At 45.2% G+C, this 20,721-nt stretch overlaps 1 protein-coding gene across 1 annotated transcript in view; it reads left to right on the top strand.

Annotated features, from left to right (window-relative positions):
• IL2RG (interleukin 2 receptor subunit gamma) overlaps positions 1–20,721 on the top strand; it is a 308,376-nt gene that overhangs the window by 269,023 nt on the left and 18,632 nt on the right. Inside the window, exon 7 of the mRNA XM_085608415.1 lies at positions 5,721–5,805. Coding sequence (XP_085464541.1) covers positions 5,721–5,805 — 85 coding nt within the window. The remainder of the gene's footprint in view (positions 1–5,720; positions 5,806–20,721) is intronic.

Genomic DNA, 20,721 nt, shown 5'->3' with positions numbered 1-20,721 from the left:
TCTTCTCAAATTACATCTTTGTCACACAATTTTGTCATGATCATAATTATGTTTCAGGAAGTTATAGGTCACTGAGAAAAGAGATTATGGACTCCATATCCAATTTAACAGGGGCTAACTTGTATTCATTGCCTCTGAAGTACCATGCTTTTTCTCCAGTATCTGCTGTACATAAAGTTAGTTCACTTCCACTACGTGGGAAATATGATAGCACCATACCAAATGAGCCTGGCGCTATTGTTCTTTTCAGTCTTCATTATTCTTTAATTGACAAAGAAAATGAGATACTGAAGGTTTAGTTATAGAACAATTTGCAAAATAGATTAATTGTGCCATCTTAATTCGTCTGCTAAGACACATTCGTTTTTCTCCCACGAAAGGTCAAGATTTTTGTCCTTGTGTTGATTATTGAGGTTTAAATCAGATTACAATCAAGAATAGATATAATTTGCCTCTTATAAAGGACATGTTTGAGTCAGTCCATGGAGCATGAGCCTTTACTAAACAACTTTATTTGTGAGTTGCTTATCATCTGTTGCATATAAAGGAAGTAGACGAGTGGAGAACGGCTTGCCGCAACCCATTTGTACATTTCGAGTATTGTGTAATGCCAAGGGGGTTGTGGAGTGCTTCTGCCATCTTCTAGTGCTTTATGTATTCAGTATTCTCTTGTGTCTTAAAATAGTTTATATTGCTCTACTTGGAAGATATCCCAGTTTTTCAAAGTCTCTAACAGAACAAAAAGAAGATATCAGTTTGGTCCTATCCAGACTTCAGCAGCATCATTTGTCTTGTAAACTTAAGAAGTGTGAGCTTGACAAGATAGAAGTTGAGTATCTTGGATTTAGATTGAATACTCCTGTCCTTTCCAATGCTCCAATGAAGATGTTAACTATTTTGGATTGGTCTCCTCTACTATAGTTTGCAAACTTTTATCATCAGACGGAGACACTCGAGACACGGGCTGCTGTACTCGGCTTAGCCGCTTTTTGCTTGGGAGGACGGTGTACCGATATATACATCCATACTGATAGACTACTGATAGACTACTGCGGATTTACGGGGTACGTGAAAACGAAAGTGAGAGGTTTTGATATATCACCGTCTGAGAATAGAATCCCGTGTGGTCTGGAATTTGTACCACATTTAAAATTTATAATCATACAAAGAACTAGCCTTGAGGAAGTCGTGGGACGATTATCCCTAGACGACGAAACACGTGTTGGCTGTGGCTGTGGTGTTTCTTATGAAAGCTTCTTGAATAAAAGAAAAGAAGAAGACTTGACGCATGACTCTTCAAATTGTTTGGCCTACTGTGTTTGTCATTAACAGACAAAAATGTTAAAGTTTTCATATTTACGTGTGCTGGGGAATTGGAATAATTTGTGCTAGCTTTGCTTCCCCTTGTAGAGTTTGTGGTTCTCTACACCTTACAGCACCGTCATATAAGTAGAGAACAGGAAACTAATGTGCAAATCCTTTTGGCGGCGCCGACACACCTATGACCAATACCACGTAGCTGTCTGAAAACTTTTATCATCAGGTCATTGAGAATTATGCAAGATTACTAGTGACATTACTTGCGTTTTGAAAATGAAAATATGAAAAGAGATTTTTGATGAGACAATCATGCTGACAGAGATTTTAATATACTTAAAGAGATAATTACTCCAGCACTAGTCTTGCGTCATTCCTGATATGTCAAAGACGTTTGTTGTGGAAATGGGTGCCTCTGAAAGAGCAGTAGCATCCTGTTTTTGAATTGCCTCATGTTTTGTCAGAGTCAGAATAGAACTACCCAGTATTTGAAAGCAAACTTGGATCGATGGAGATGGCTTACACTGAATGGAGACATCTATTCACTGGCACTAGAGAGCTATTCGAAATCCAAACTGATCATTGGAATTTGTGCTTGTAAAATCTTAAATGCAGGAATAGTCATTTCTCAACATGGGTGTTTTTCTTGGCACAATATTATTTTATTATCAATTACACTAACGGTTCAAGAATGTGTTGGTGGGTGTTCGGCCCCATTGTTACCCTGAGTCTTCACTCTCTTATGATAAGCCTGTCATTTCCTCCCAAGGGGTGGTTAGGATAGTTCAGTCTTTCTTAGACAAAGTGAAGATGACTTAATGAAATATTGATCCAAAGGGACTAGAAGATCTTCTTCTAAACCCCTTCAATTTGATGAAATTAATGATATTTTAGTCAACAAGCTTTCTTTGTAAGGAAGATGTATCATGACAAAGTCATTTCTGGTCACAGAGGAGTTGAGATTATATTACATGGAGTATTCTTTTGAGCTTTTTTGGCTAACTTTTCATTCTGATGTTCGAAAATAGGTTCTTGCGTGTTGTGTTCTGGCCCAGTATAAATATTTACATTCTAAGCCTTTTGGCCACTACCAGGCTCCTGAAGCCTGAACAGATAAAACCAATGGCCCAAAGTCTTTTGTCCATATTTTTCATCTTCATGGATTGCCTCAAACTATCAGTTCTGCTAGACGTGCTCAATATCTTTCACATTTTCGGAGAGCCTTAGGTACAGCAGTGGGAATTGAACAAGCTTTTTCTTCTAGCTATCATCCCCAGACAAATGAGAAAATAGAGCAAATGAATCAAAGCTCGGAGCAATGTCTGGTTCTGCTGTAATGCAACCCCACATAGCTGTGCTCACTATTCACCAATCACAAAGGGTTTTTTATATTAAAGCAACCCATAGTGACCCAAAAGGTTCAACCTTCTTTTGAATGCATTTATTTCATCCAGTGGGTTTTCCAGCTACTCCACCTATTGATCCTTCGTTAAAGGGGCTACTGAAAATTGGAGTCTGTTACAGAGGCGTCTGGAACTTGTTTCTGAAAGTTGATGCTACTCTAAGGTGCAAATGCAGGTTTATGTTGTTCAGTCCCATCAAAGTATCTTCTTTGCGATCCTGGAGAGAAAGACTAGCTATCTTCTCAAGTGCTTTCTGTTCATACATTGCCAGTAAACGTTCAACCATGATTGTTGGTCCATTTGTCATATCTCATTAGATCAGTCCTGTGACCTTTTGGTGAAGCTTGCCTCACACTTGACAGATTAATTCTGTCTTTCATTCATCTCAAAACCATATGTTCTTGATCCTTATCACTGCGTTTTGTCCAAACCACAACCGTCTATGGTACAAGGGCAAGGAGAATATGAGGTTCAAGACATTTGTGATTCTTAAAGATTCAAGGTCGTCATCAATTTCCAATACAGTGGAAAGAGGTTCCTTTTAGTGAGTGTTCTTGGGAAGATGCTTTTAAAGTATTTGCTTCTTTATTAATCTGCCAGTTCTCTCATCAGCACCGCAATAAACCCAGATCTTCAGAAGGATGCATATTAGTACGTCAGTGCTGAGAGCTATTCTGCCGGTTTACCAGAGATTATACACATTCAGGACACGGTGGATGGCCTGCTGGACTCTGCACTCGGTGCTCGGGCAGTGCTGATCGCCAGCACCTCACTGGCTTCTACATGTTTTTGGTTGCCTGGGGTGGTGTTCACAAGTCACTTGGCGCATTAGGCATGAAAGGCAGCAGCGGACTGCGAAACAGGCAATCGGATTTTAAGGTCCTTCTGTGAAGTGGCGGGCGTGTTTCACTGCCTTGGCTGATGGAAATGGTGAGCTGGGAAGGGAGACCTCAGAAGAAACAGAGGCAGAAAGTGAAGGGACATCAAAACATCAACGTTGCAGTTGCTCATTAACTCCAGAACTTGTTGTAAAGGCTCGCAAAGAACTACTAGAAAAAACAGAATGGAGGTTACATGATGCCCAGGCCCTCGGGTCATGACCTTTAATGATTATCCAAATCTCCCAGCATGTGTTGATGATGCTTTCTTTTGAGATTTCTTCGAGCCAGGAAGTTTGATAAGTATGACAAGGCCCTGTAGCTCCTAGTGAACTATCATGGGTGTCGGAGGAGCTAGCCTGAAGTTTTCAACAATTTGAAACCATCTGCAATCCAAGCTGTTCTAGACGCCGGATTTGGAGCCGTTCTGCCTCAATCGGACACCAAGGGAGAGCAGCGGACTTGAGTGGCGTGATAGATCTAGACTAATGCAAGGCAACGCAAATTGCTATCTTGCGTTACTCCGCGTTAGGGAGGCGTGCCATGGGTGGGGCGTGAGTGTTCCCACTCATCCACCCTTGGATGCTGACACATTCCCAGATTTACCAACCTTGAAAGACCTGGGAATGCATTAGAATTGTACACCTCACCACCAAAGGCACAACAAGGAGAAATGTGCTGCATTGTTCAGCACACTTGTAAACCTTGATACTATTTTAGTCCCTATTTATGTTCTAGCAGATGGAATTTCTACTTGACTCTAATCCTGGATTTTGTTGCTTAGCTCTTTCCAGATGTCAAGCCGAGTTTGGTTCTTTGCTAATAACTCCTATATTCATCTTCACCTTCAATCAAGAGCTGTTCAATTTCTTAAGAGCTTTTTTACTCATTGTATTTTGTTCCTGCGCACTGAGACCTTCTTAAGGAGACACTTGACAAATTTCACGTGTGCAGTGTAGGGTGCACCTTGGTTACTGAGGGACCCGCATTTATTTGGGAATCAAGAAGTGTCCTTCTTAGCCTGCAGTTCCTGATAGAAACACAGCAGCAGGGCCACTGTGGCCTCAAGTCATGCACATCTGGGCCGTGAAGGGCACCATACACTATGCTCTCACTGGGACGGTGCGTACTCTGTGCTGCACCCCCAGTGGTACACACAGACGACTCCACAGATACAGCAACAAACACATTTTGGAACAACGCAGTGGAAACATAAGAGAAGCTCTTACAACAAGCCCTTCTGGCAGCTACAAGCTGTAATAGGAAGTGTACCTCAAACCGCCTGTGAATGCCCCCATATATCACAGTCATGCACACACACTCGTTGAAAGTTTAATAGAAGTGACAGAACAACGCAGGTAACAGCAAACCTGCCCCTCGCGTACACCATACCACAAAAAGCATACTAATGAATAACTCTAAACACAACCATTATCAGTGAACTCAGGAACAACCTGGTGTTTGTGCTGCAAGTCATCCAACACATGTGGAGTGTTAAACACAAACTCCACAAACTGCACACCTCACCACCAAAGACCCCGTCACAGACTGTGCTGTCACAAAAACTCTTGACAGGGCCAGGAACCACAAAAGGGTTGAGTGGGCTAACTGAACTCCAGCAAGAACCAGCCCTGTCCTAAGACCCGCTGACAGTCCCTTGCCACTAGGGTTGTTCAAATACTCTCTCGCCCTTGCCGCCATCTTGAAACAGTCAACCCTGCCGAAGTCAAGTCAATGCAAACAACACTTGTCTAGTCACTGTAGACTGAGGCTGCCTTGAGCTGTCCAAGGTGTGAAATGCTGCAAGGTAAGAAATGACAAGATTCCAAAATGGAAAATATACATGGAACATAAGATGGCAGTACTGAGATACTAAGAGACAGTGGAAAAGTAGAAAGAGCTGACAAGAAGGAGAGGCAGATAGACAAATCAGAACTTAGAGATGAGGACAGCGACCAAATTGAATGCGAGGCGTGGAGACATATTCTGGATACACCCAGAAGAGAGATGAGACAATAAGAGAAAGAGTCACAGCCATTTGTCTTCCAGTAGTTTGCTTGATTTGCAATCTTTCTCCTTCACCGCATTTGAAGTCACCTTTCTGCTTTTTCTCCTTTCACAGGATCTGGATCATCATCCTCCCGCGCGTGCCCAACCCGGGCAAGAACTTTGAGGAGCTTTTCATCACCCATAACGGCAACTTCTCAGTAAGACATTGGCGCGTTTCCTACCAGTACATGTTATCAGAAATCCACATTACCTGCTCATATTAGAAACCCTAGTTGTACCCAAGCTCGGCAGAGTCTCTAAACATCATAAGAGTTGGAAAAGTCTGTGTACATAAGATCATAGTTTAGCAAAGTCTAATCTAGCAATGGGACATTCAGCACCTGGGCTTAGCAACATCACGGGCGCTGCGATTAACCTGAAAACTTTAGCTAAGTCACACAATCACCCCGCTGCCCAGCTCTGTTAAGAAAAGATATGCAGCAACTCTACAAACATGGCGTGTAAAGCACACGCCCTGTTTGTAGACTTGCTGAATTTCTGTCCTTAATAGAGCGCAGCTTGGGGGTGATTGTGTGACTTATTAAACTTTTCTGTGCTGTTCATAGTGTGCCACTTCTGTCATTGCATCCAGATTTATGATACAACAAGTAACATAATACCTACAACAAGTCGGACTATTGCCTTTGTCACTGGTTGTTAGTTGCATAAGATAAATAAACAGCAACTATGGCTTGTATATAATATTGAAAAAGCTTCCACTTAAAGCCCTGGTGACACCACGACAATGTTGCTGCTCCTTAGTTTCAAAAAGAGAAGGGGAATCCAGAAAGAAAATGACTCTCTTTGAAGGATTTCCCTTCCCCTCCAACGCTCACCAGGCATGACGTCATGCCGTAACTTCTCCACTAGTGAGAAGAGAGCAGTGTTGTGCCAGGGCACAAAACAGAGCCCGATAGAGACCCCATTTAAAAACTGCCAGTGCTCAGACCCGGTGAGAACTGGCCCACTTAAAGCCCTGAACATAGTGTCCATCATAAGTCACCCACTGTCAGCTAGGAACATCACACAATCAGAATGTGAGGAAGGACACTTTAGGTGCTGATTAACAAAGAGCCTAATCTGCCGGTTAGCACATGAGACCTGGTACCTCAGGTGAGATTTGGAGACTACCAGGGGAAATGTCACGAACAAGGGAGCTTTCTGGGTGGAAGCCAAAAACTGCGGGAAGCGTTGGGTCTTCCATGCAGGGGGGTCACTCTGGATAGACTCCGTGCCAGTGCAAGACGAGTCCATTCATAGCACCTGCAGCCCGAGCTTGTGCCTGCAGGAAGTGGTTTGGAGAGTGTTGTAGGAAATGAGCAAGTGTTAGTGAAGAGAATACTCCCGACAGATGGATCAGTCATTTACACACTTGCAGCTGCCATCTGCTCAGTCCTGCATCTTGGCTAGATTCAAAATCTTGGCAAGGCCTAACCAGCCTTCCACCCTTCTTAGTTCGTTCAAGTGCGCACGGTTACATAGGGCGCGCGTTTAGAAATGACAAGATGGCGAAAAAGGCTCCTTATAGAACCCCCCAACGTCGATATGCAGAGATGCTACTTCTGTAGTCTTGACATATCACACCCGCTGTCTTCTCTGACATATCTTTTGTCCTTTCACCCCTCAGCAGCTCTCGCCGTTTTCTTCTCTTCTTTTTCCTCTTCTTCATATCTGTCCCGCTCCACGTTTAATCACTTTCCCCTTCTCCCCCATCCCATCCTTGTCTCCATTTCCCAGTTCTCCAGACACTCTGGCTGCCTTTCTCTTTCTGTCCCTCTCTTATAATTTATTATTATTATTAGGACTTGTATCGCGCAACGAATCATCCCCGGAGGGATCTCTCGGCGCCTTGGTGGCACACTGCCGATGACCCAGGACACTTAGAACATCCATGTTTTAAGCTGTTTCTTAAACTGCACCAGGGTTGTGCAGGCTCTGATCTCGTCTAGCAGTCTGTTTCAGTGAAAGGGGGCTAAATGAGAGAATGCACGCCCACCCATTATAATTTTGCTGATTTTCCCAGGACAAAGCAGTTTCCGATTACTCGATCTTAGTTGGCGCACGGGGACATAGGGTATTAGCCTCTTCCTTAGGTACGCCGGGCCCGTCCCTTGCAGTACTTTAAACACTATGCACAAGAGCTTAAAGACTGCGCCCTTCCTGATAGGCAGCCAGAGTAATTGTCGCAAGAGAGGTAATGACGGGGTGCTTACCGGTTTGTTGAGAGCCAGCCCCGCTGCTGTATTTTGACCTACTTGCAGCCTTGATGACAGATCCTCCCTCATTCCCACTAATAGTGAATTACCATAATCTAGTCTACTGACTAGAAGTGCCTGTGTTAGGGTCTTTCTGGCCGCAAGGGGGATCCACGGAAAGATCTTTCTCAACATCCGCATTAGTCGAAGCATGTGCCCGAGACCGTCTTCACATGATCCTCCATAGAGAGTTTATTATCAATTATAATGCTCAGGTCCCTTGCCTGCTTTTTTGGGCTAGGTGTTTCCCCAAGTTCTATAGGCCCCCAGTCCCCAGACCATAGTTCCTCAGCCTTCCCAAACAAGAGATTCTCCGTTTTGTTGGAGTTGAGCTGAAGGAAGTTCTTACTCATCCATGTGGCTATTTTCAACATACAGGATTTGAACTTAGCTCTGGTTGCCGGGGATCCGTCTCAATGGGGATTATCACCCGAGTGTTGTCCGCATACGAGATCGTCTCAAAACCGCAAGATCTAATAATGGAAGCCAGAGGAGCCACATAGGCGTTGAACAAGGTAGGACTTAAAATGGACCCCTGGGGGACCCCCTTGTCCAAGAACGTGGTCTGCGACACAAATGTATCCAATTGGACACATTGTGTTCTGTTGGTCAGAAAGCTTTGTAGCCAGGCTAAGGCCATTTCTTCGACACCAATCTCTCGTAGCCTGTCCGGCAGGATGCTCTGAGAGATGGTGTCGAAGGCCGCTGACAGGTCAAGGTCAAGGAACACTAACATTGTGGGGATCCCCTTATCCAATGACATCCTTATTGTGTCTGTGACGTCCGCCAAGACAGCTTCAGTGCTATGCCCTGCCCGGAAGCCTGACTGGGAGGGGTCCAGTAGATTATTCTGCTCCAGATAACCCGAGAGTTGTTGATTGATCAGTGTCTCCATGACCTTGGAGAAGCACGAAAGGAGGGAAATCAGTCTATAATTTTGCAGGTCTGCCAGTGCCTTCTTCAGCAGAGGTTTGATGTATGCCTTCTTCCATTTAATGGGGAATGTAGCCGTGGCCAAAGAGATGTTACAGACCTCCGAGAGCGAGAAAGAAATGACCGGAGCTAGTTCTGACATAATAAATGGCAAAGCCGGATCTAACGGCGAGCCTGATTTAATGAGCGCAAGTACAGACTCTTCTTGGTCTGCGGTGATAGTTACCAATTTCTCCATTACCCCCTTCCCCACTTCTCTTCTTTGCACCATGACTTTTTTTCTCCTTTGTTCCTCTCTCCCCCTATCTCTGCCACTAAATCCTATTTCGCTCTAGTATCCTCTCATTTTCCTTCTGGCTGCTATGTTTACAATTTTGAAAACACATATTACTATCTCTGAATATTAGATGGAAGCACATTTAGAATTTGGACCAGCCTGCCTCTGCAGTGTCGGTGACCTGGCCAAAAAGGACATGAAAAGCTGAAATTGGATCATAAATCAAAAGCTGTTATGATCAGGGGCCATAGACATAAGTTTGGCCCGGGGCCCTCAAAATCCTTAAGATATCCCTGTGCCTTTGTTAAAGTTTTCATGTTAATCGCAGCACCCATCATGAGCCGCAGTTCACACGAAAACCTTAACAAATGCACACAATCACCCCGCAGCCCAACCATATTAAGAAAAGAAATGCAGCAACACAGCTGCCAAGGTTTCAAATTGCAATGTGGGGCGTTTTCATAATTTCACTGTAATTATTACTGCCGTTTGAACAGGGCCGGCTTTAGGGTTTCTGGAGCCTGGTGTGACAATGTTTGTGGGCGCCCCAATGACCACCTCCACCATGGGGACTCTCATTACCAACCTTTAACAGTGCCCCTCAAGTCTCCATAAACCCTCTCTCTTTCATATTTATTTTGTTATTAGCGCAACTCATACCAGTGAAAGGTGTTAAGCACTTTATATTACATACATATTACACAGAGACACTGAATCATAATGTGTAAATCAATGTATAGGAAATGTTACATCAGACAGAGTAATTCAATTTCTCTTCTTAACAGAGCTGGGCTGCGGGGTGATTGGTTTTTCAAGCAAAAGTTTGGAGTGATATTTGGCGCTGCACACACGCGTGGTCTGGTTCCTGGCGCACATAGCCATGGCTGCAGCACACAGAGACCCTACACTGCCGCACACAGAGGAAAACAATTAGAGGGAACATTGGTTTTAAGTGCAGTGACCTCAGATCTAAGAAAACGTATATCTGTCATAAGAGGTGCTAGCACCAGCTCACACAGGCTGCAATGGCAGGCCTGTAGTCACAATTTGAGTGGTCTCCCATGGGTGCATAATACATGCACCTATGTCCTGGTGTATCTATGTCCTGGGTACCTTCGTACCATATACTATGGACTTACAAGGGTACACCAGCATCCAATCTGGGGGTTACCTAAATACTCACCAAGGTCCAATTTAGGGAAGAAGCACAGAGACTGGGTTCCTGGTTAGCAGGATCCCAGTCCGACTAGTCAGAAAAACATAATGACACCAACAAAAAGTGGCGGTAACCATGAAAGCAGATCCTACTTTCCTACTGAGATGTAAGTCGGATGTCCCCAGGGATGTTTACACACACATAGATAAAAATGCAAACTCACTTGTATTTAAAAGCAATCACAGACATGGTGGTCTGCAACCTACCCCATTATTAAACCATAAAGTAGGTCAAATTAAGCCCCACTGCAATTCAGTATTTAGTGAGCCGACCTAATAGTACATAGTTCAATCGCAAAATACCATAGATTTACAAAAAGTCAGTATGCAAATTGCAACCAATTTTTGTGAATGGTATCTAAGTACATTTAGCCCACAGGTCCTTTCTGGCATGCCTCACTCATGCCTGCAAACCTCCTTGTTAGGTTGCAGCGTGCATGAATTTCTTTACAGAGTATGAACTATAGTGGTGTTACATCAGCTGTGGATGGGAGGATTAGGCGAGTTTGGAGCTAAGACCATCCTGTAAACTTGTTGACTCACAGATCCCTCCATCACTGCACCACAGTAAGTAGATGTGATGCAAACGTTTCGCAGACGCGCTGTATGGCATTTTGCCCTTCACGGGGCTTCACCAGGTCACTTCCGCTGTCATTGGCTCTGCTGCTATGGCTTGGTCGGCAGCCACTGAATCCAAGGCGGTGAAGTTCAGAGTGCAGGGATCAATAGCAGGAGAATCAGCCAAATCCAGCGGTCACTCCACGTGTCACTGCCATTTCCTCAGTTTATCTGTCACCGACCTGCCTTCTAGAAGGCAGAGGTCAGGATTAAACGATTTAAAAAACAGAGCACCAGGCTGACCCTAGTGAGTACAGCACCTGGATGTGTTTAGGCAGAAGGACCATGAAAGAGTGTAAATATGACTTTATGTCATTCTTTCTTAGTGTCAGACAAGGTTGAAATTATCAGTGTGGGCTCCCCCAATAGGGCTTATTTTGAGGGACAGCCTCCTCCCTCACAGGGCGGAGTTCCTAGGGAGGGTGCATGTGTTTGAAGGTTTGGGACATGGCTGCACTTTGACTACTCCAGAAGAAGTAAAAGCATAAAAATTGCCCTGAATTGCTGTTTCCCCTGTTGCCCCTGAAAGCCCAGAATTTCCTCCGACAGGTTCTCACTGTTTGGTTTTCGAGTTAAATCAAAATGCAGAAACCCTATACATAGATATATCTCCATGTTACATGCAACATTATCTTGACATGAGAATCCTTCCTGGTTGATCACAGGAATTAACCAATTCTAAAGAGTATATCAATGCTCAAAATCAAATGTTCAAAACAGTTCAAAGTTCATTTTCTCAATGCAACTTGATTTTCAGAAAACGTATTCCCAAATGTCCTCCAACAATTTCTCAAGGAAGGAACTGTTCTTTGCAATAGAACATCCGGGATCCCAGTGGCCGTGTCCTGGCTCAGCAGCATTGTAGCACGATTGTCTCGGGAGGATAGAGTGAAACTCAAAGAAAGTAAACCCTGACGAACCAAGATGGCTGCTGCCATCGCATGTGAGAGTTCAAGGACTGCTGGGAAATGTAGTTTATCATTGAGCCACTGTTGCCAAGTGCATTCTCCACACACATAAACTCTCCCAGCAGACAACGCCAACGCTCTTTGCAGATGGCCAGCTTTTTCCCCTCTGAAATGCACTTAATGCAAGTGGTTTTGGAGTATGGCACCACCATCCCAACCGAATCGTAAGCCAGAAGCCATACTTCCTGGCATGCCTCCTGATCAAAGTGTAAGGTAAAACAGTTGCGTCTAGCAGTTCTTCTCTAACATTTGCCAAGCCCCGCCCACTGAATGGGCCATACAAGACATCAGGATTGCGGAAGTGATATTCCAGTTGCAGGACTACCTATTCTCCCTGGAATATCGCAGCAGAGCTGACAGTCCAGCTGAATATCTCTCTGGACCTCCCTATCTGGCAATGAAGCTAAAAGAGAAACAAGAAAGGGATAGGAGAGAACATGTAGGTGGTGGTGGAGCCATTATAGACGCAGAGGTGATCCAGAGGAGGTTGGAGTCCTGCACCTTTGGACCACAAGGCAGAAAACCAGCCTCACACCCTGATGATGAACAAAGACTTGGTGGCCCTAATGAACACTCAACAAGAAACATCACAGAAAAGATTCCCGCTAGCCTACCTAATTTTTACAATGAACTAATCTTCAATCATTACTAACCCACCAATGGCTTTCAAAAGGTTTTTAATTCATTAACTATTATTTTTTCATGAGACAATCATATTTTTAATATAAGGAAACATAATTGATCTATACATCCAGCATTATTACTTTCCCAATAATACATTAAAAACACAATATTTCATCATAATTTCATCAGCACAAAATTAAATGAAAGAACTCACAACACACCCCAATGCATTCTCACATCCTTACAAGCGTACACGATCACACATTAAGGACAGGCTGAGCACCATCATGTGGGGACAGCAATCGGATGTATTTTGTGTGGCGCCTGACGGGTGACAACAGCTGGGAGGGATTGGTGAGCACCCACGGTGACTTGAGGTGGATCAACGGAACATTGCAAGGACCCACCGTTGGCTTTGCTTCCCTCTCTCAGAGAGCAGAGGAGCTCCATGTACTGCGGCCAAGGAGGCCCATGCTACCACGCTGAGGGGCCGAGTGGGGAATGCAACCGTTCCCAACATCTCAGCAAGGGTTTGCACACCTAAAGTGCCCAGTGACGCAAGATAATCAGGCCAGGAGCGGCCAGTGTGCTCAACACTCATCCACTGAAACCATCAATTGAGCCCTGGAGGCACACTGTCATCCCAGGCCACGTTCAATCAATCAGTTAATAAATCAGTATTTATAAAGTGACGCAAATCACGCTTGGGAGTCTCAAGGTGCTGGAGTTGCTAGCTGCTGGGAGGTGGTTTGTTATTTGAACAGCCAGGTCTTGAGTCCTTTCCTGAATTGCTGGAGCGATGGGACGCTTCTGAGGTACAGGGGAAGGTTGTTGCAAGCTTTGGCCACCAGGTGCGAAAAAGAGCGTCCTCCCATGTGGGCTCATCGGATCCGCAGGTGTCTGTGAGGAAGAGGGAGGCTGATTAGACTGCCACTTGAACTTCAACCCCTGGTAGTGACTGACACTGTCACTCAGGATGTGATTGGTACAAGAAATGCCGTAGGCCAACCTCTGGCAGACGTGAGCGGCTGTAAGAGTCTCAGGATACCGGGAGTGGGCAAGGACAATGATGAATATTCAGACCCCTCCCCCCACCAATAGAGCATCGGCCAAGTCAGATTCAGTGGTGCCGGTCTCCGATGTTGGAGCCCCCTGGTAGCAGTCAGCCTGACCTGGCACTGCCTGGGGGTGTCAAGCATGGCATGGGCGTGGCTCTGGCAGTGGGCACCGTAGCCACCATTGAAGGCTGCGGCCACCTTTGAAGGCCACTGTGTGGCCCGGAGGCTACAGTAGCTCGAAAGGACTGATGCTGCCTGACACATCTGTCCTCTTTGACCCCGTGCACCTGTTCATATTTAGGACTGATGCTGCCTGACGCACCTGTCCTCGTTGACCCCGTGCACCTATCTGGGCTCAGTTCATATTCAGGACTGATGCTGCCTGACACATCTGTCCTCTTTGACCCCATGCACCTCTCTGGGCTTAGTTCATATTTAGGACTGATGCTGCCTGACACATCTGTCCTCTTTGACCCCGTGCACCTCTCTGGGCTTAGTTCATATTTAGGACTGATGCAGCCTGATACATCTGTCCTCTTTGACCCGGTGCACCTGTCTGGGCTTAGTTCATATTCAGGACTGATGCTGTCTGACACATCTGAACTCTGACCCCGTGCACCTCTCTGGGCTTAGTTCATATTTAGGACTGATGCTGCCTGACACATCTGTCCTCTTTGACCCCGTGCACCTCTCTGGGCTTAGTTCATATTTAGGACTGATGCAGCCTGATACATCTGTCCTCTTTGACCCGGTGCACCTGTCTGGGCTTAGTTCATATTTAGGACTGATGCTGCCTGACACATCTGTCCTCTTTGACCCCGTGCACCTCTCTGGGCTTAGTTCATATTTAGGACTGATGCTGCCTGACACATCTGAACTCTGACCCCGTGCACCTCTCTGGGCTTAGTTCATATTTAGGACTGATGCTGCCTGACACATCTGTCCTCTTTGACCCCGTGCACCTCTCTGGGCTTAGTTCATATTTAGGATACCTTGGGCCCCACTTCTGGTTTTGGGTGTGGGGGGGACTATATTCATGCTGGCCTGGTCACTTTGGACGTGAGGTCAGCAGACCGGCCTCCTGTGACTCATGTGCCTGAGACTCTGGGCTAATAAAAAGGATCTCCCTGCACTGGGTGCACTGGCCGCTTGCACTGGCCGCCCTCGTTGGGCACCACATGCAGCACGTGCTGCACCTGTTCAAGGTGCAGCACGGGGTGCTTACAGCACTCAACCTAAGTCACCCAACCTCTAGGCCCAGGATGGGAGGAGTGCCAACGCTTTGCTTTCTGCTCTCAGTGTCTCTGCAGATGTGTCCAGCTGCTGCAATGGTGAATGACGTCTGTTGGGCACAGGTTTGGGTTTCTAAGGAGGACTAATGTTAGCTCATTGGCACTGAGAGGCTGACTTTGCATTTGTAAGGCTGTCTCTGACTCCCACCCACTGAGCCGCTGTTTACAAGAGAAAGGCAGAAAGGCAGGAACTAAATTGCATTTTTCATTTCCATCCAACCCAACAGCAGCCCAACGAGTTGTTGGCAACAATGCCAGAACTCAACAAAGGTGTCATCCATGGCACGGAGCCACGTGGCAGCTATGCTCTAATATAGTCCATTTCAAAAGCTGCAGGGTTCACTCATTCATTCACGGCAGGCATTCAAGCAAGCTTTGGCAATGCAAATCATTTTGTCTTTCATGCTGTGGAACGTTTTATTCTGAGCTTTGCTATTCAACAATGGTACAACGTGGACAGCTGCAGCACAACCTTCCCTATCGCAAAGAATAAGTAGAATCTTGTTTCTAATACCTGGGTGTTGGTTACATTGTTGATATGCAACGATGCAATGTTATTTTCCTATTGTTGGCGGATTTATATATGCCTAGAAAACTGTTCTGCTGTTTCGATTCTTATACTTTGCTAATGCTGTGTAGTTTTTGGTATGGGCATCGGACGTCCGAGGCATTGCCCGCCTCCCTAGGATGACTCCGAATTCAATCCTATTGGGGTTTTTCTTTCCCTCTTTTTTCCGGTTCTTTGAGGAGGGACGAGGTTCACAGGCCTTTGAGCCCAGGTGTGGGCGGTGGGTGGGTTTTGAGATGTTTTTTCAATGTGACGTATTTCGATATATTGCGTTGGTATTTTGTGTATTTCCCTTCATGTATGACCCTATGTAAATGTCCATCTCTTATTGCTTCCATATGGTATTACTCGTCCTGGTTAGGTGGTTATGAACCCCTATATTTCTTGGTATGGCTGTAGCCCCTATGGTAGATATTAACCTTATCACCTGAAATGTACGGGGGCTCAATAATCCGAGGAAGTGCAAATTGGTGTTAGCAAACCTCTGACGACACGATGTAAAAATAGCCTTTTTACAAGAGACTCAAATCCCCATGCAGGGGACCCTCCCTTTGCATCCTCGTGGGGACCTCATAGATTCTTCGCAAGTTTTAGCACTTATTTTAGAGGGGCCTGCCTTCTTATCCATCGCTCACTCCCGTTTACTCATAAGGAGACCGTAAGGGACCCTCATGGGAGGTGCTGGGCACCCTGCTGGGCAGGAAGGTGCTGTTGCTCAATGTATATGCACCTAATATAGACGATCCTAATTTCTTCGAGTAACTTCATGTCCTGCTTCATCGTTATGATTATGATATATTATTCCTAGGGGGGGACTTAAATCTCTAGCTCGAACAGACTTGGGACTCCTCTAACCCAACAGCCATTACCAAAACACGCTCCCTTAGTGTGACGACAGATCTCATTGATTCCTTTGACTTGTGTGACCTTTGGCGCGTACACTATCCCCTATCCCCTGGCCACACCTTTCGTTCTGCACCACATTCCACTTACACTTGCATAGACTATATATTGACAAACGCAGTGGGATGTCACTAGACCAAGGGTATAGATACACTCCCACGTACTCTGTCGGATCATGCGCCGATGTTGCTACACTTACAAGTCCCACACTCGGCTGGGTGGGAACGTAGATGGTCGTTTCCAGCTTCCGCATTGCTGGATGAGGTCTTCAGATCGGAAATACAGGAGGCTATTACTGAATATTTTAATCTGAACACGTGCATGGTAGAGCACTTTAAAGCTTATATTCGGGGCGTTGTCATATCTAAGCAGGCGGGTGTAATTGGCATTATTAGATGCGGCGACACCGGACCCACAAGCCGAGAGTCAACATAGTGCCCTCCTTTTGGAATTTAATGAACACGCTGACAGGGAAGCGTCGCTGCTTGGCAAGTTTCATACAGCTCGGAGGTACGGGGAGAGGGAGCGCCCTGGAAAAACATTGGCACGTCTGGTGCGTACCCCCATGAGGGCTGGCCACATAGCAGCGATAACACGCGCAGACGATTCTTTAGCAACAGAAGACACTGACATACTAGCGGAACTAGTTGCATATTATTGCTCTCTCTATTCCACCACTCTCCCCAAGGGCTTTTGTCAACACTTAGCATACATGGAAGAGGTTGCAATGGTGTGGCTTACTAAAGGGCAAGCAGATTTTCTGGCGGACCCCTTCACAGTGGAGGAAATTATGCTTGCTATAGATGCCCTCACCGGCTCTAAAGCACCAGGATTAGACGGTCACTCGGGTGTCTTTTATGAAGCTTTCAAAGTATGTCTAGCGCTGCGGGTTTGCGGTCCCTGACCCTCAGTTATATTTTTTAGTAGTGCATGCACAATTTGCCCATCATTGGTTCCATCTGGATGCCCGGATTCCCGACACGAAACCAGAACGTGAGGTAGCAGCCCCCATGCAATTAGAAGCCCTGCTTCCAAAGGGTGTGCCACTAGATCCACATGACATTCAACCCCTTTCTACTACCTGCTGGTCATGGTACAAACTTAACTTTTTGCTGGGTGACGGCCCTCTTTATTCCCCGGCCATTCCCCTATCCAATAACTCATTCCTCCTACTTATCTCCGAAAAGGTAGTTCAACACACCCTCACCAAACTAGGCTTGGACACCCTTGGTTCCTTATTCTCCGAGGACTGAACACACACCCTAAAAGAACTGTCTACATGTCCTGAAATGACATATATGGACAATTTCATAGTTGCCAGACTCTTGGGTACACTTCGCTCCACTATAGCTTCCTTCCCGTCCCTATAGGCAGACTTCACCACACTCACTCTGCTTATATCTGCCAAGGAAAGTACACATCTAGTTACAAAACTGTACAATGCTTACATGGACCATCGATAGGTTGAGGACAGAGGGGTCCGACAGCGCTGGGAAGAGGACTTGGGGCACTCGTCATCAGATCAAGAATGGGCGTTCTGCCTCGATCAAACGCGGAAGGTCTCTCCCAATCAAAGGCACAAACTTCTCCATTTCAAATTTATACATAGGGTGTACATCAGCCCGCCACAACTAGCCAGATTTGTCCCTAACAAACCATCCAATTGCCCTAAGTGTAGAACACTAGACGCTGACTTTGCACATATGACGTGCACGTGTCCCAGAATCATGCCCTACTGGACAGAGGTATTCCAAACAATAGCTAAAATAATCACCGCACCCCTCATTCCCTCTCCATGACTTGGTTTGTTGGGGTTAGTGAACCATATTAAACCTTGTTACCGTCGATTTGTGGCCATTGCCTTGATGCTTGCAAAAAGAGAAATACTCGCAGAACAAGACTGTGATGCAGAGGAACCAATATGTCACTTAATTTATCCTAGGGAAAACTGAATTAATCCCTATCATAGAGTACCATATCTCTATTATTTTCTAACTTATATACCACCAATGCTGACTCCAGGAGTGCTTGTAAGTTTATTTATATGCATCACATTTATCACAAACAGCAAACAAAAATAAATCACATATACAAATATATATACACAAACAAATACAAACTATCTTTTCTAACAATTATTTGTACATGCGGATGCATCAACAGCCTTATTCCATCCGTCACTAGAATAAATGCAAAACGAGGAAGTCCTGTACACATTCGAGGGAATTTTTCACCCTCACTTCCTTATCAAGAACATGCACAAAATTATTTTATACAAATCCACATTTGGCGGACTCCTCTGTGTCATGGGGGTCGACGCGTTTGGGCCTTAATCAATTAGGCCTCATCAGGACAGTGGCGGCAGAGAAAATAATACCTATCAACAATAATAACCCAAAATTATATTAAATACTATTTACAAATTATGCTAGAATGACAGAGGTACTGTTTAGATGTAGGATAATTAGAATCTAGAAAAATGGAAATGTGGAAGAAAGGTGCCCCTCGGGTGCAACGTCTTCCTTCACCTTCATCAACGTCATCGTAAAGAAATATCTGAGAAAGGGATAGCTACCACAGCCCAAAAAGAGGATGAATCCTAACTTAAGTAATGTGTGTCCTCATTCCTAAACCATAAAGTGCTCTGAAAAATCTATATCAGAATAATTCCCAGCATGTGCACTTATAATAAACACTGACCCGACGGGTATGCACAAGGAAATCGTCAAGACGCAGTGGGTTAAGCCGGAGTGGACAAACCTTCCTCCTGTTGCCCATAATCTTACTATGCACTATTCAGACAAATAAAAATGATAGTTATAGTGAGCCCGGGACTCGCTCTCATTCCTGAACCTTTAAATCGCCAAACTGACCTTGAATCGTGACGACTGACTCAACTGCAGGTTGCTGCAGGTCTGGAATAATCTTCTGTCAAGCCTATGTGGGGACACCAAAAACGTAAATGCTTGTGAAAGCCGGCTAGCGGGCAGTTAAATTAATGACACTCAATTGGGCCAAAAACGTACTGGAGCATAAGTCTACGGTTTGCGGGTCAAGGGAATCTCTTACAGTCCTCTGTAAATACGCATTTCTTCCCGCGTGTTCCACTGCAAAAAGAGAAATAGCGGTGCATTGGGGGGCTAAACACAGACCTATGAAGGCGGCATGGATACGTAGCATGTCCCATTGCAGCGTACAGACTGATATTTATGCCACGCTTCAACCTCCAACATCACGACCCAAAGACATATGGTGCGTCTACCGCACGTTTTTGCAACAGGTTCCTGACACTGCCCAAGCCTCAACTACAGAACCCCGTGAACCCCCTGTGAACGATGAGAACAGACTCCCCGAAACTGCCATGTGACACCCACATACAAAGGTCGTCAAATTCTCTATGGCCGCTACTATGGCCCATACCCTGGTGGACACACGGTAAAGCTTCGCTGCCAAGACTGCCAGTACCAGCCATTTTAGGTAGTGTGAAGATGGAATCCCCTCCCCCAGTATTTTCCTCATGTATTGCCTTATTTTTTTTCTGCTTGATATTTGTATTGATTAGAGTCTTTGTGTCCTAATTTGTTTCTTTTTTTATTGTGCAATGTATGTTAATTTCTTTTGTCTCCATAGACCTTTTAAAAAAAAAAAAAAAATAAAGGCGGCTTTAGGGATAGAGTCGGAGGAGATGTTGTACAAAGGAGTAAGGGGAGAAAATGTAGTAGCATTGCTTGGAAATGTTTTGGTTGCGAGGGATGATTGAAGTGCCTGTGATAATTGAACATATTGTGAAAAGCTAAAAGAGGGTGAATGTATGACGTTGTACCGCCAGCAAATACCACGCGGTAGGTTACAACGTGGTCGTTACAACGACCGCGTTGTTACGATGCGTGGGTTTACATCGCAAGTCGTTTCTACGACTTGCGCTAGATGGCGCGCTGGACTTAGGAATAGGATAAATTACTATTCCTACTCCAGTTAGCGCAACAGCAGGGAATGTGTTGCAATTAAAATCTAACACATTCCCTGGTGTTGCCCGGCACCTAGCGCAAGTTGTAGAAATGACCTGCGATGTAAAGCCACATGTGGTAACAACGCGGTCGTTGTAACGACCGCGTTGTTACCTACCTGCATGGTAACAGCAGCGTTGTAAACGCTGTTTCCCATAGAGGGTAGATCATAACAGGATTGATCAAGTATGGGGATATCACCTTCCAATCTAGAAGCAAGAATTTTTGCAAAGATTTTGCAATCATAATTAATTAATGAGATTGGGTGGTAGTTTTGGCAAAGGGAGAGGTATTTGTCAGGTTTAGGGAGAGTAACGATAAGAGCATCAAAAAAAGAACCTTCAGGTTTAGAGTGG

The sequence above is a fragment of the Triturus cristatus genome, chromosome 5_2, assembly GCF_964204655.1.
Source record: "Triturus cristatus chromosome 5_2, aTriCri1.1, whole genome shotgun sequence".
NCBI classification, from domain to species: Eukaryota; Metazoa; Chordata; class Amphibia; order Caudata; family Salamandridae; genus Triturus; species Triturus cristatus.
The sequence above is the reverse complement of the archived record's forward strand: the minus strand, read 5'-3'. Positions and strand labels throughout refer to the sequence as shown.